Below are 16145 nucleotides of genomic sequence, written 5' to 3' on the forward strand. Positions count from 1 at the left end.
CAATTTTTAGTCGATGCTTAGGCTGCAACAGACCAGAACCGTGTGTGTTTTCTCAGAGATCGACAAGCTGAGATCTGTGTAGAGTTGTACCATGGATTAATAGATATTGTAGTACAGGGGCTCCATCCAGGTCAAGTTGGGCAATGTGTTATCCTGCCATCATCTTATACAGGCAGCCCAAGGCATATGTACTAGATTTACCAAGATTCAATGGCCATCACACGGTATAATAAACATCAGGATGTTTCCTTACGGCAACCGCGAATCTGAATTGACCAGAAGTTCTAATGGAGCTTAAAAGCCATCAAAAATCAACTGATAAACCAACATTAGTGGCGCGTGTTTTTGAGATGAAGCGTAGAGCAATAATGGAAGAAATCACCAAGAAACATATTGTCGATCGTGCGGTCGCACATGTTTACTATTTACACCATTGAATTCCAAAAGCGTGGTCTTCCACACATGCATGCTCTCATATTCCTCCAACACGAAGACAAGATTCATACCACTGAACAAGTTGATCGAATTGTTTCAGCTGAGATTCCAGATCCTGACACATAGCCTGCTCTCTTTCAAACAGTTATGAAATGTATGATTCATGGTCTGTGTGGTTCTGAAAATCCAAAAGCACCCTGCATGCAAGATGGTCATTGCAGGTTCCAATACCCATGGGAATTTGCTGAGAAAACAACAGTGGATCAAGAAGGATACCTGCTTTATATGCATCACAACACCGGTAGAGTGTATAAACGCAAGAAACATAAAGTTACCAACCGAAATGTTGCTCCATATAATCCGTACCTATCGATTTCCATATTAATGTTGAAGTGTGTGCATCAGTTCGGGCAGTCAAATATATCCATAAATACATTTACAAAGGTTTCGACAAAACAACCATGGTGTTAACTGGAGCAAATGATGAGATATAACAATACATCGACGCGAGGTATATCGGCCCACAAGAAGTTGTATGGCGACTTCTAGAGTTTAACATGCACTAAGAGGTGCCCAACGTTGTTCGCTTAGCAATACATTTGCCTGGGATGCATTGGGTTTTGTACAACCCAACCGAACCAATGGATGAAATTCTCACTCGAGCTGAACATCAACAATCAACTCTAACCGCATTCTTTAAATGTTGTGTTGAAAATCCAAAAGCCCGAGAGTTCACTTATCTAGAGATGTCTGGAGCTTTTGTTTACAACAAGGGCTTCAAAAAATGGACACCTAGGTGTCGAGATAGTTGTTTCGCTATTGGCCGGATGTTTTTTGAAAAACCTAATGTCAGGGAGCGTTTTTATGTACGCATGATGTTAACCATTGTTAAAAGGCCCACATCATTCGAGTCACTCAAATTGGTGGATGGTGTTCCGTACGGTATATTTAAGGCAGTATGTATTGCACGAGGTCTATTAGAAGATGATGAAGAGTGGAACCAATGTTTGCAGGAGGCATCTTGCATGCGGGCTGGGTATCAGCTGCACCGATTGTTCAGCATTATCCTAATAGAGTGCTTTCCAACGCGTCCAGAAATATTGTGGAACAGATTTGCAGTTGATATATGTGACGACCTTCCGTACAAGATGAAAACAAAGTTTCTAATAGAGAACCCATCTGAGGCCCGAGTTACAGACTATGGTTTGTTTTTGTTGGAACAACTCTTTCAAGAAAGTGGGAAGAATCTATCAAATTTCCCTGACATACCCCTACCATAGGAAAATTAGAGCCGTGTTGTTGGAAACAGACTCATTTGGGAGCAGCAACAGCTTCAACATCAGGGCTTACAAGAAGCAACTGATGCTAATATTAGCCGTCTCAATGAAGAGTAACACAATGCTTTTAATGCGGTGATAGAATCCGTACACAATGCTTAAGGGAAGATTTTTTTTCTTGAATGGAGCCACCAGTACAGGGAAGACATTTCTGTACAATACAATTGCAGTGTCATGTCGTTGTATTGGTAATATCGTTATAATGGTGGCTTCCTCTGGAATTGCATCTTTGCTATTGTCTGGGGGTCGCACTGCTCACTCAATATTTAGCTTGCCCCTAAACGTCTTCAACAACACCATGTGTGGATTTTCCAAAGATTCATTGCAGGCCGGCCTTTTCAGAGAGGCAAAACTTATAATTTGGGATGAAGTCCCAATGCAACATAGATACTGCGTTAAAGCCATTGATCGGTCGCTTCAATATATCTATGAAAACAAAAACAAAAATTCGGTGGAATAACCGTTATCCTAAGAGGGGATTTGCGGCAAACGTCATACCAAAAGGGTGAAGATTTTGTTGCTGCATCTTTGCGTAGGTCTCAACTTTGGAGGCATGTACAAGTTTTGCATCTGTTTTGAAACATGCGTCTGGACATGTTGGATCCATATAACATTGACTTTGGAAGTTATCTTATGGAGGTACATACTTATAACAGCATTGCCTTTGAAATGTTGTTGGCACTAATGCTCAACATTGAACTAAACACTTTACTTTTAATTGATCGTGTAGATAGGCACAAATCCAGCAGAAACAGTTGAGCTGCCATCAGGTATATGAAACTGTACAGATCTCAAAAACCTCATTTTCTCTGTATACCCTCAATTGGACAAGGAGGGCACGACTTTAGCAAAATTCCTAAGAGAACGTACTATTCTAGTTGCAAGGAACGACGATGTCAAGGATATTAATGATATGGCCTTGAGTTTGTTTCTTGGAGAAGTTATTGAATATTTGGCTTCAGATCAAGCTATTGATACTGATTATAAATCCCAGTCCACAAAAAAAAGGAAAACAACCAACTTAACTCCAAATGTTGCTGACTCTCAATCAAAGAAAAGGCAAAACAGTGATAAGTCGATCTCCTGCACCTGTTGGCAAATATCTAAGTGAGTTCCTTAACTCACTTGACCCATCCAATTTACCTCTTTGCAGACTCAAGTTGAAACTTGGGTGCCCAATTATGTTGCTTAGAAATATTAGACCCAAAGCTGGCCTTTGCAAGGGAACACGACTTACTGTTCTTCAATGTGCCCCTAAAGTAATTAAAGCAGTGATTATAACTGGGGAACACGCAGGCGAGCCAGCCCTTCTACCAAGAATCTCTTTGACACCTTCATCTACAGAGATGGCTGTTCTAATGACACGCCGCCAATTTCCAGTTAGACTTGCGTACGGTATGACAATCAATAAATTCCAAGGACAATCAGTGAAGTATGTTGGGATAGATTTACGAACTCCTGTATTCAGCCATGGCCAGTTATACGTGGCACTCTCCAGATGCACATCTTCAAAGAGAATCAGTGTAGTCCTTCCACCAAACTCTTCTAGATATACAACAAATATCGTATACCCAGAAGTTCTATTATAATAAACTTATGTTAAACTATCTTCAATTATTCTGGAAGTTGTTTTCTTACGAGTCTGTACCTACGTAACTTCGTCAATGTTAAATAAAAATATGGTCTCCATTGCGTCCACCCACCCACACACGCACACACCACAAATAAACCATTTTTTGTGGGTATATGTGATGTCTGAATGTATAACAAATTATTCTTCAACCGATTTGATGGTCAAATCAAGTATAGACACTAACTTGGATAGAAGATGGTTGAACACGTTTGCCCGTTTGAAAGAAAGTTGTTAGGCAAATGTTCACCTCAGTATATCGCATTCGTTTGGACATGTTTGCTGTGATTAACTATGCTTATCTTTTTGCCTTGGATTTTATTTGTAGTACTGAGACGAACCTTTTTTATTTTCAAACTTGCTGATTGAAGACTCTACTTCACCTTTGATTATGTTTATGTTTTGTCTTTGGATTGACCAACCGTGAACCAATCGGCTATATTCCATGATACAACGCCTGTTGTTGTTCATAGTTCAAATTACTTAAAAAATCTTCGTGTCCAGTTATTAATGGACGGAACTTAACAATGTATATCTCCTGCATATCTCTAATTACTACTGTCTTCAATCACTTAGGTGGCCGGTTCACTAAGTGCTTCCTATGGCAGCTTTTTCGGGACGTGCTAAGAATGGTACTACTTTAAGTCTTGCCTGAGCATCTCTTGACTGATTAGCTTAAGTGAATAGATTTTACAAAAAGTCGAAGAAGGATACTTAAAAGAAATGCTTCCTTCAACAATGCCTTTGACTTTGGGATATTAGCTCACAGTGTTCCAGTATGGACCCTGACTGTGGTGAATGGTGAATCTTACATTTGGAAACCTCAAAAGTTTTCTCTCCTTTTACCTATAAAAAATAAATACTAAAAAAATGTTTTCACTCAAGTTTGTGTGGGCTTGGGGTTTGGACAAGTTTGGAAATGAAAGGCCCGCCCACCCTAGAGTCTTGGCTAACTTTCAGTGAAGTTGAGTAAATTGATGATGAATCATCTTAATGGATAGGGAGAATTCATGGCCAGTTACAAATTCCATCAAGAAAATAGCTCTGAGGAAATACTCTTAATGGTGAAATTGTTTTCTTTCCTTTTAAATGTTAATTAAAGTACTACTCAACTTCTGAATTTCTTCATTTTTTACAATTTTCTACTCTCTTCTTGCAAGGAAGACTCCATCTTCTTCCGGGTATGTCTTCTTCAATAACAGATATCGTATTTCATTATCTCCCTCAGGTTACTAATCCTTAGATACTCCGTCATGAAATTTTTTCTCCCTCAGGTTGCTTCACAGACAATTGCTGTTGTATTTGCATTATTGCCAATTGGTTCATAAGATTCAGGCTATGTACTCTATTACAAGTTCTCTGTCATTTCCATTACATTGATGTTACGTTATTTAAACGTTTCATTTTCCTGTGAAGAACGCTTACTTTGAATGAGTAGGTTTTTTTCAGGAGTGTTATTGTATAGATAGTTTTCAAATTTGACATTGTTATTTTATTTCCCTTCTTTGTTATTCATAATGGAATCTGATTCTTGGTTCAAACTTCAAGTAGTTTTAGATTCCATAAGATTTCCTACCATTATTCTATATTATCTTTTCAAAGACAAAACCATAAGGATTCTTTTTTATTCTAATTATTGTTTAATAATTTGTTTCATATATATTATATATTAAGTATTGTTTCTTGCACCGAGATGGTTGGTCGAGTCGGGTATTATATATATATATATATATGCTTTTCAAATAATCTATCTGAAGAATTCTAAATTTGTCTTAAAAAGGTAATGGGGTTCTTCAGATAGTCCGTTATTTATTTATTTATTTCAAAATGTGCTTTTGTTAACTTTTGTATTTATGTACAATCTGGAGTACCAAATGGTTGAAATCCCATAGAATGTGTAGTATGTAGTTGGATTCTAATAGATTCTGATTTGTTAGGAATTTCTTTTAATAGTTTTCCCATTGATTCTCTTTTTGCTAGCAAGTTGTTTGTGTAGAGTCCAATCTTATGAGCGAAGAGCCTACATGTTCCTAGAATCTATTCGAGCTTTTATCAAACCAAGCTCTTGGTTTGAAGTCAGCATTCACTCACATATGGCTATTCTAGCCTTTGATGGGTGAGGCTGTGACAGCTCAGCGTCCAAGAATCGATTGAAAAAGTCATATTTGATTATCACACAATCCATCCATTTGATTATTGCAATCGTTATCATACTTCTTAGTTTAGCTTCAATAGTTGTGTCCTTTTATGCCTGCTGATATGATGGTCACGTACACCGACACTATTTGAAGGGAAGGGTCAACGTTGCTCATGTTAAAACACATTTAGTCGTAACATTAGTAGCTTCCACTGGCAGATGGTTTCACACAGTCTTAACTTTGTACCCTACACATGAAATGCATCATATGTTGTTAATCAAAACTACACCATACTGTTATTTATCATGTAGTTGTTTTAGATCTTGATTTAGGTGTTACCCTATATGAAGTCATAACTACCTACACCATATCCAACCACTGTTAAGTAACATAGTTGACTACAGTATTAGTGAAAAAAAGTTATTCAAGGAGATAATGTCCCTGTGTTATCTCATGTCGGCATCTGATGAGTTAACTTTACTAGGGTTAACTATGGATTTAGGTTGAAGTTGGTTTCCCCTTCCTCATCCCACTTCTCACATTTTGCTTATTAGGGAAAACAACTTTGTAATCTTCATAGTGCATCAAGTTACTAAATAATGACAACTTCATTAGTTCTGTGTCTTTTTCCTTGCTTGCTTTCGAGTCCTAAAAAATTATCCGATTAGTGATTAGACACAACACATAAATTAGGTTTCAGGTATGAAATTTTTTTTGTCATTTTTGTTTGATGAGCAAGCAATTAATTAGGTAGTTAACTGATACGGAAATATGTCTTGGTATTATTCATAATAGAGTGATAGCTTTACGCTTTGGCGAAACATGAAGATTAACTATAGAAGCCAACTTTGAGAAAAATAACCAAACATCCAACACATCTTTAGAAGCCGCAACTAAGGCAAGTTGTAGACGATGTGCAAAGCAATGCACATAGTATGCATATAGACACTCAAGAAACAATGCTTGCAATCCATTCCATTGACCACGCATATTGTTAGCACCATCATACCCCTAACCTCTCATATTTGTAACAAGCAAATTGTGACGAACAAGAACATTAGATATAGCTTCTTTCAAAGTCAATGCGTAAGTGTTTTTCACGCCGACAATGCCCAAAAACCGCTCTCTAACAAAACCACCACTATCAACAAATCTTATGACAATCGCCATTTGTTCTTTGTTTGAACTATCTTGTGCTTCATCGACAAAGATACAAAATTTTGCATCACCAACTTCTTCACGAATCCTCTTTCTCACTTTTTCAGCATATATATTCAAAAGTTCCTTTTGAAGTTTAGGTGAGGTATATTTGGCATTTCTCCGAGCCCCACCTATTAATTCTGCAACTTTTTCATTCAACATCGCCGCAAACTTCAACACTTCCTTGAAATTCCCACTATTCTTTAATTTGGTTGACTCGTCACGACCTCTAAAAGAAATCCCTCGTAGCGTAAGCAATTGAATACATTGAACAATAGCTTTGACTAGCAAACGATTATTATCAAGCTCTTCTTGACATTGTGTTTTAAACATATTATCAATGTGTCGAGAAGAATTCATAAAATTCTCACAAGACAAGGTGGCTGACCTATGTGGTGAACATGGACCTCCTTCATGTTGCAAGAAAGCACACTTCTTTCCATCATTAACCTTCTTCCCGTTTGTAAAACCTTCAATAGAAAATTCTAGACGATTCGGCGGATTTGTTTCAAAAATGAAACAAGAAAAACAATAAACTTTATCCTTCTTTATTGAGTACTCTAACCAAGGAAATTGTGAGAACCAATTATACTTAAACCGACGACCTTGCTTTCCAAACTTAGTGCTTGGATATTGTTTTTCCTATAGACGAGGTTGTGTAGGCCCCTTAGAGAGATAATATATTATAACCACTTCTTGTTGATCAACTGGGTATTCATAAATTGGAACACGTAAACCTGGATCTTGTTCAAATGAAGAAGTCGCATCAACTTCTTGAAGCACAACACTTTGGACTTGAGGGGAATGCTCAACTTCGTTGATCACGACCGGTTGGACTTGAAGAGAAAGTTCACTTTCTTCTATCACAACCCTTTGGACTTTGGAAGGACGTTGCTCATTGCCATCAACTCTTGAAGTATCAAGATTAGGCATAAGAGTTTCATAACTTTCCGATGTAGCAGCTTTACGCTTAAAAAACGATAATAGAGTTTTTGTTTTCTTTGGCGCTTGGTGTTGCGACATGGTAACCTAAGATAGTAGATCATTATTAATAAATTGGTTCTATACATGAATACATACACTTCAAAGAAAAGGGATTGACTTACATAAAATCATTTGTTTTTTTCAATTTATTTTTCGAGTTCGAGTTCTAATGTAATAAACAAACACGAAATCATACAAGTATAAATAACTAGATGCTTGGTGTAATGGTGTAGACGTGTAGTAGACAGTAGTGTTATGATGTTGTAAAGTTATCCATAGCTCCACAAATCAATTTTTTTTTCTATTCAACAAAGTCATAAGAATATAAATTTAACCCCTACTAATAATAAAACTCATAATTGAACTAACCTCTAAGCTCTTTCGACAATTCCGCAATTCGACAATCAATGAATCAAGTGATCAATAGTGTGGAGTTGGTGCGTGTAATTCAACAATTCCGCAATTCGACAATCAGAAGGTTGGTACGCATGAGGCTGCGAGCTCAATGCTTCAATGGCTTAATGAGAGAGAGGGAAGAAACAAGAAAGGGAGCGACCGAGCGAGGGTTTTGATTTTGAAGTATGAAGGGAAAAAGTGAAAAGTCTGCTTTTGTTTCCGACTTTCCGTAAGTCTAACTTCTCGTTTTTTTTTTTTAACTTTCAATTTTTACTTAATAAGTTAATATACTAGTATATATACTTTTTTTTTAGGAAATTTGGGGGTGTCTATAGCCCCTGTTAGCCCTCACGTTGGTCCGCCCCTGGCTACTTCACCTCCGTATGTTCTATCTCTTTACATACCTCACTAACAGTCTTAGGGACGTTATTTTCAATACCCTATTTGACAACTCAAGATAGAAAATATGTGTTGGTCTAACTGCCATGTGAAACCTTCCTCTGTATTTTCTAATATTGTGAACCCCTCAGTAATTGTTCTAGAAATCTGACATGAAAAGACCTACTATGTATACCTATAGTTTCTGTTACATAATTTGGCGTAATAATGACACATGTTTCATTTGTGTTTTCCACATATTAATTCTGAATCTAACTACACTTGCCATCCTGATTCGTACAGGCTCATATATTGGCTATAAATCTCTTCTTTTCAGCCATCTTCATTTCATGCATTCTTCACTATTCTTCCCTCATTTATACTTTCAAATGGATCAACCAAGAAAGATAGTGCCCGAGAAAATTTATTAATTTTTTTTTATGACGTCCTGTTTTCTCCATATTTTGACACAGAAATTGTACGTCGAGGATGGATGGCTCTTCTATATCATTCGGAAGCTGCTTATTCCAGAGAATTAGTTTTGATGTTCTACCAATTTAGCGGACATGACCATGGTAAATTCTATATTCATGCCCATAGACAACGATTTGAATTTACTAAGGAAATTATCTCCGACATACTTCAAATTCCAATAAATAACCTGGAGTTCCATATTCCAGAGTCACCATTTGATACCGTCAAACAATTACTACATGCCATTGTATCTCATGGCGAAATTGGAAACAGACATCACGTTGTCCTTTAACGTTCTTTGAAACAGAATCAACGAGCTGTGCTCCACTGGCTAGGACACAATATGGCAGGTATATCACAAACATCTGAAGTGACAAAACCTTAACTCCACCTACTTTGGATTATCCAGAATCAAAGCAGGGATGATTTTTGCATAATCTAGTATCTCTGGAACTCGATCACCAGGCCTAAAAAAAGGTTAGCACCTTTGCATACTTTAGTCACGAAAATTATGATGCTTTGGGGTTATCCGGCTATTTATCTAGAAATACCTCTTCAAATAGCAGGCCTTACTGTAATTCATAGACTGTGCCACTGGTTTTTGGACTTTAGATACTTTGACAGATGCACAAGAAGACCAAAGCTCATACTCTGAACATTTCTTTGATGAAAATGCCATGCAGAACATTTTTAATCCTATGGAAGGCATTCATTTTCTTCACCAAGGCATGTGGGAACTACACGCACACCAGGAAATCATCATCAAAAGTCTTCTTGAATTCCAATAACGTTAAGCAATGCATGACATTGAACAAGAGGAAATCTTGGAAAATCACTCTCAGTCCTTGGAAAATCATGCTATCCTAATGGAGAATCAAACTATGCTCTCTGCCAACCTGGGGGCCATTCAACTTCAGCTCAGCCAACAAATTGATGAACTAAACAGTGTGGTGCACGATCTACATCCCCATACCCATCATCATCATCATCCTAGTCCATGATCTTCCCTAAAAAAAAGTAAATAAAATAATAGTAATAATAATAATAAATAAATAAATTATTAATTAAGTTTTTCGTCGTGTGCTCAAATAATCAAAAATTTGTTGTTATCTTTGTGTCTTCCTCTGTAAGCAATGCTTAACGAGTACGCCTACTAGGATTGTCATAATTCAAGTTGTTATTAATAGCGAATAATCAAATTTTAACCTGTTATTTTGAATTTGATTACAGGAGGGGTCTGTCTTCTTCCATACTCTTTCATCCATCCAGTCAGACTTTATTAGACACTTTTCTTCATATATATCCTTATCCATTAGGCGTGGGAGACATACTTGATTTCCATCCGATAGGACCCTCACGTCGTTTTACGCATCGTGGCTACTTCATTTTGGATGTTTCCTCACACTGATTGATAGTCTGCCATGACTCTTTGCCTTACCCCTCTCTCTACTCCATTAAAGATCATCTTCATCAAGCATGGAAACTCCAAAAATCATTTTTGAGCAATCCTTCCAGGCTATGATGGATTCCAATGCTTATGGCCTTTACTTTTGTGACTACATCACCAACATCGGGTGGTCTTCCCTAGTTTTTCAACCTGACCAAACTTATTCTCCAAGTTTGGCTACATACTTTTATGCTAATATGGAAGACACACCAGCATTCAACCAAGCACACAACTTCTTCTTAGACGGGTTCACATTCCAAGTTGGTGGCACACACCATATCTTTTCTGAGCCAACGCTTGCTGATAAGACCCCAAAACTGTAGTTTTAACCCCTTAACCATCATACTTTTAGACCAATTATGTGAATAATAAGTAAGAGTTAATACTGATTACGCGTTTTTATGCATTTCAGGCTTCAAAGTCCATTATGTGCAGAAATGTGCCACTTTAGCGAGATAAAGGAGCAAAGGTCGGTTGCTAATGAGTTCTGTGATTAAAGGCCAATTTTCAAGAAGACAAAGCCTCTGTAAAGCCCGGTCAAAAGATGAAAAGTCAAAGTCCACGCAGGCAGAAATAGTGCACAAAGTCAGCAGAACTTCCGAAGGCCGTATCTTTGGACTCAGACCTCGGAATTGGGTCTACCTTATGTCAAAACGACCGGCTCGGAAAGAGCTTTCCAATGGTTCAAGCCTTGGCCCAATCAGAGAAGCAGAAGTGGACGAAAAGTCTGTCGAAGCCAACTGCAGCTGAAGAGGCCTTTTTTCGAAAATTGAATTTGGGCCCGATTCCCAAAAACATGGCTCCAAGCCCATGCACGATTTTTGGATCTGAAAGTATAAAAACAAAAGCTTGACTCTTTGTTAATGGTAGATAGTTAGGTTATAAAATAAATTAGGTTAGGATAAGAAAAGTAGCCATTAAACCTTAGTTCTAGATCTAGTTTTAGATTAATTAATTAGTTTATTTCTTGAGTATTGAATCATTATTTTTATTGTTCATTAGATTAATAAGTAGTTGTTATTCATTCAATCATATCTTGTTCTTATTGTTCTATTAGATTTATAAAGTTAATTACTTATTCCATAATGACATGTTCTTATTATTGTTCTTGTGTTGGGAATGGTAGTATAGAAATTTCACATCAAATCATTACTCTCACCATTGTTCCTTTTGGGTTTGATTAGTTGAATTCAATTTAAGTCTAGACAGTTAAGAGTGGAACGAATCCTTACTCATTATATTGCATGATTATGTTTTGAGAGTAAGAAGAATTGATTTAAATGTAAGAACGGTAGGATTACGTATTAGTGTTGTTAACATTAATATTTAGGATTCTACTATTTTTATGGTTATCAAATGGTGTCGCTGTCATCTTAATCTCGTTCAAGACAAGAATTCAATTGCTTGAATCCAAGGGGCAATCCCCCATTCTCTACCCACCCACCCTTTTAATTTTTTATTATTATTTCTTGAATTTTCGGAACTGTTCACTGTTTTAGGCATAGGGGCTGCGGATTCACAAAGAAAAACATTGTGGTGAAGGTATTTCTAAATTTTTGAAAATTCTGAAAATTTTCAGACATAATATTTAATGTGTTGTTGATTTACTGGAATATTTTCAGATTTTTCAAAGTTGGTTTACCTTGTGAAAAAAGTACGATCTTTACAGTGCTGCATTTCAGTTTTCACACCGTATGTTCTTGAAAAACAGACGAGTAAGGTTATACCGTATTTCTAAATTCTACTATTTGTAGTAAAAATTTGACGAGTTTTTTATTTGTTTTGACCTCCTAAATAGTAGAGTGTTTCCAGTGTGTTTCTGCAGTATTGCAAACACTTAATATCTGGAACACCAGCCGATAAGGAGAGGTTGTAGAACTCCAATTGCTCTAAAAGTTTTAAAGGAACAATTAGGATCTGTCAGGAGTCTCCAGTAAAAATTTGGAAATTTTTGGCTTTGTTTTGATGGATTAACCATTCGGTTGTTTGTATTGTGTCCAAAAACTGTTTTGCAAACTTTGCAGGGCAGTAGAGGGACTTTTATAGCTCCGATTGATCTGAAATTTTATAGACTACTTGATAGACCTCTTAACAAATTACTGTAAAAATTTCAAATTTTTTGGAGTATGATAAAAGTCCTAAAACTCGAAAATCCTGAGGCGCGACCCGCGCCCTAACCAAGCGCACCTGCGCTCAAAACACTGGAAGTTGAGCGCGACCTGCGCCCTAAGCAAGCGCACCTGCGCTAAAGTTACTGGAAGCTGAGCACGACCCACACCCATACCGAGTGTGACCCACGCTCAAAACACTGGAACTCGAATTTGCGGCGCTTTCTTTCGCGCGTTTTAAGCTGGCGCCTCACCGATTTTGCCGGATTTCCACAGGTTTCATTCAAATTTTCAATTTTCAAGTTTTTCAGTGTTCTAACTTGTTATATACACTGAACACGTGTGAACAAGACGCTATTTATAAGCGAAGCAAGGACGCAATCAGGTATTCCCTTCTTCCACTCCTTGTTTCTTTTGTCAGAAGAGTTTTAATTCTAGTATAATCAGGCTTGTTTTTCGTAGACATAAATACCACACGCCTATCTAAGAATTTCACACACACCACCTGATATAATGGCTGAAGAAAGAGAGACTCCTCTCTCTGACTTCTACAAAGCCTTGAGCGATAGCCCCAAATCTTGCATCGTTCTAGCAGACCAAAGGGGATTTCCGAATCCCCCAAATATTTTAATTTGTTACCCGTTTTCATGGTTTAGACCATGAAAAACCTTATCGGCTATTACGCGTAGGATTGAACAAGTCCTAACAACATTCCACCATCCTACGGTTGGTGCGTAACAAATTAAACCGAGGGTATTCCCTTTCACCTTAGCCGATAAAGGCGGCGCCTTGGTTAATCGCCCAAACGCTTAAACTCTGTGGACTCATGGGCTCAACTTGTTCAATTGTTCATGGAACAGCTTTTACCCACCACTAAAGACGGATGAAATGCTTCACAAGATTCATTTCTTCAGCCCGAATCCTCATGAATCCTTTTCGAGGCCTAGAATCGTTTCACTCGATCTTCTCATTGAATGCCCGCATCATAATCTTGCTAAAGACACGCTTTGTTCGTGCTTTCTTCAAGGGGGCTTTCACATTATCATAAGGAGGTTCTAGATATCATGGTATCGGTTTTTTCTTAGTAAAGGAGCCTTGGAAGCTTATAAATTCTTAGAAGATCAATCTAAGAAGAACAACAATTGGGGAGGTAACGATTCCTCCCGGCCCTCTCCTTCTTCTCTTGAGGTTAAATATGATCCCGAAGCTTAAAACTATTATCGATGCCCTCACTAAAAGGTAGAGGCCATCTCTGCTCAACAACAACCCACTCCAGTCATGAACATTAACTCTACTCGTTGTAATGTCATTTGTAGTTTTGAGCATTCCGACTTCTATTGTCCTCTTGTCTATGCACAAACACCACCACAACCATCACACTTCAACCAAACTAACTCAACATCAAGGACAAGGGAACTTAGGTGACCCGAATAGAGGTTTAGTACCCATAACCTTAACTATCAACATCAAGACATGAACACTCAACAAGCTTTAATTCCAATACAACCATCTACGGACAAAGTAGTAGTGACCTTGTTGGAGAAACAAAATCAAATTATGCAACAAAACTCCAACTTGATGAAAGATCGATGATCAAAACTCTAATATGATGAAACAAACGATGCAAATGATGCGTCTTTGTGCCAAAAGGTTATTGACATGTCTTCTAACCAAAATAATAACCAAACCGGCGTGTTTCCAAGTCAAGCAGTGCCTAATCCTAAGTCAACAAACACCGCCTTTGAAATAAACGGTATTTACTGTAATGGTAATATAAACCAAAGGGACCTACAGGTGAATACTACCCTTCGCTCGTTCGGCAGTAGTTGATAACCAAGTGACTATGCCTAAAGATTACCCGCAAACTAAAAATGAAACCATACCAAATACTATAATAGAAACTGAAGACCCTACAACTGTAGAACTACCAGTTAAACCACAACCAAAAGGGAAAACATTACAAGACCCAATAATAGAAAGTGAAGACCCTACACTTGTAGAGGTCCCAATATGGACACCTAGATGGAAAACGGCTATAGATAAAGCAAAGACTAATAATACTTTTATCCCTTCTGCTAAAAATAGCGATAAAGCAACATATCCCCAAAGACTAGTTGTGTTTAAAAAGGATGAGAATTTTGATGAGATTAGGGAAGTGTTTAAAAATTTGACTATAAACTTACCTTTTCTAGAAGCTATAAAAAGTATACCTGGACACGCTAAGTTTCTAAAAGAGTTGTGCACCAAAAAGAGGAAAACCAACATACCCCACGAAGCATTCTTAACTAAACAATATACCTCTTTATCTGAACATAACGGAATTGTTAAGTACAAGGACCCTAGTCATCCTACTGTACAATGCACCTTAGGTGATACCTTCATAACAACTGCTTTATTAGACCTGGGGGCAAGTGTTAACTTACTCCCTTTTTATTTATATAAACAACTAGGTCTAATAAAACTTCAACCAACCAAAATGACTTTGTAGTTAGCCGATCGTTCTATTAAGTATCCCAAGGGTGTAGTTGAAAATATTCTTGTTAAAGTTCAGGATTTTTACTATCCAGCCAACTTTGTTATTCTTGACACAGAAGTTGCTCATGATTCCATTCCCATCATCTTAGGGCGTCCTTTCTTGGCAACCGCCAATGCCCAAATCAATTATCGGGATGGCTCAATGACTCTTTCTTTTGGAAATCTTTCTGTAAAAGTTAACATGTTTAGATAAAAACAGGGACAACTAGGTTTGCCTGTAGAAGGGGAAGTGAAGTCCATTGAGAGTTTTGTACCTCACATTAGTGCGGCTGACACTTTAGTCCCCACACTAGTAGATACCCCTCTTATGGAAGAAGACAAGGATCACAATTTCTACTCCCTAGACGTAGATAACACATCAAGGAGGATTTCCTTCGACTCTTTTGCAACCCTTCTTTGCGCCTTTTGCGAGTTCTCTCCTATTGACATCCATTCATCTCTTAACGCCATGGCCGGAAGAAGAATTTTTCGCCCTCTATCCCAAAGTGATTCTTCTTACCCACCTATTGAGGAATGTCTTGCATATCTCAAGGCCTCGATGATATAGACCTAAGAACACTAGTTGAACACCATTCACCCACCTCACATCCTCATGTCACTCATTCACCTTCTATCACACGCGATGTTCCTCGCCTCTACCTTTTCAAAGAACCATTGAGTTTGTACTTGACCTTGGCGTTTCTCCTATGCTTCATAACTATCTAAAACCAACTGGTGAAGAAGTAACACCCAAGGACAAGCCACCGACACTTTTTTCATTTTTTTCTATTTTTCCTTCTCAAAAATTATCCACATCCTACGTATCTTCCACAACCATCAATTTTCTCAATGCTCATTTACTTGGCATCCCTTCCAGAGGAGGACAAAGAAGAAACTGTATACTTGATTAGGTTTTAGATCTATAAGGCTTTGCTCTCATTCCACTAAGCTACGTCATAGGAAATCTTAGTGCTTAATTCTGTTTGATGGTGCATTCCATGTTAATTATTTGTGGAAAGACCCACAACTTTTTCGATTGTTGATATATGGTAAACTGTATTTTAATACATATATATTAGATAAAGTCTCGAGTATCTGACTATA

General features: G+C 37.6%; 1 protein-coding gene across 1 annotated transcript; it reads right to left on the reverse strand.

Moving 5' to 3' along the window:
* Positions 1-3015: 3015 nt before the first annotated feature.
* Positions 3016-7763, reverse strand: LOC147487007 (uncharacterized). The gene is made up of 3 exons (XM_086573913.1): positions 7478-7763; positions 6557-7300; positions 3016-3317 (listed from the first exon to the last, which is right to left on the reverse strand). The coding sequence occupies exons 1-3, from the start codon at positions 7761-7763 to the stop codon at positions 3016-3018; spliced, it is 1332 nt and encodes a 443-aa protein (XP_086430039.1).
* Positions 7764-16145: the final 8382 nt, after the last annotated feature.

Source organism: Coptis chinensis, chromosome 7 (genome assembly GCF_015680905.1).
Source record: "Coptis chinensis isolate HL-2020 chromosome 7, ASM1568090v1, whole genome shotgun sequence".
Classification (NCBI taxonomy): domain Eukaryota; kingdom Viridiplantae; phylum Streptophyta; class Magnoliopsida; order Ranunculales; family Ranunculaceae; genus Coptis; species Coptis chinensis.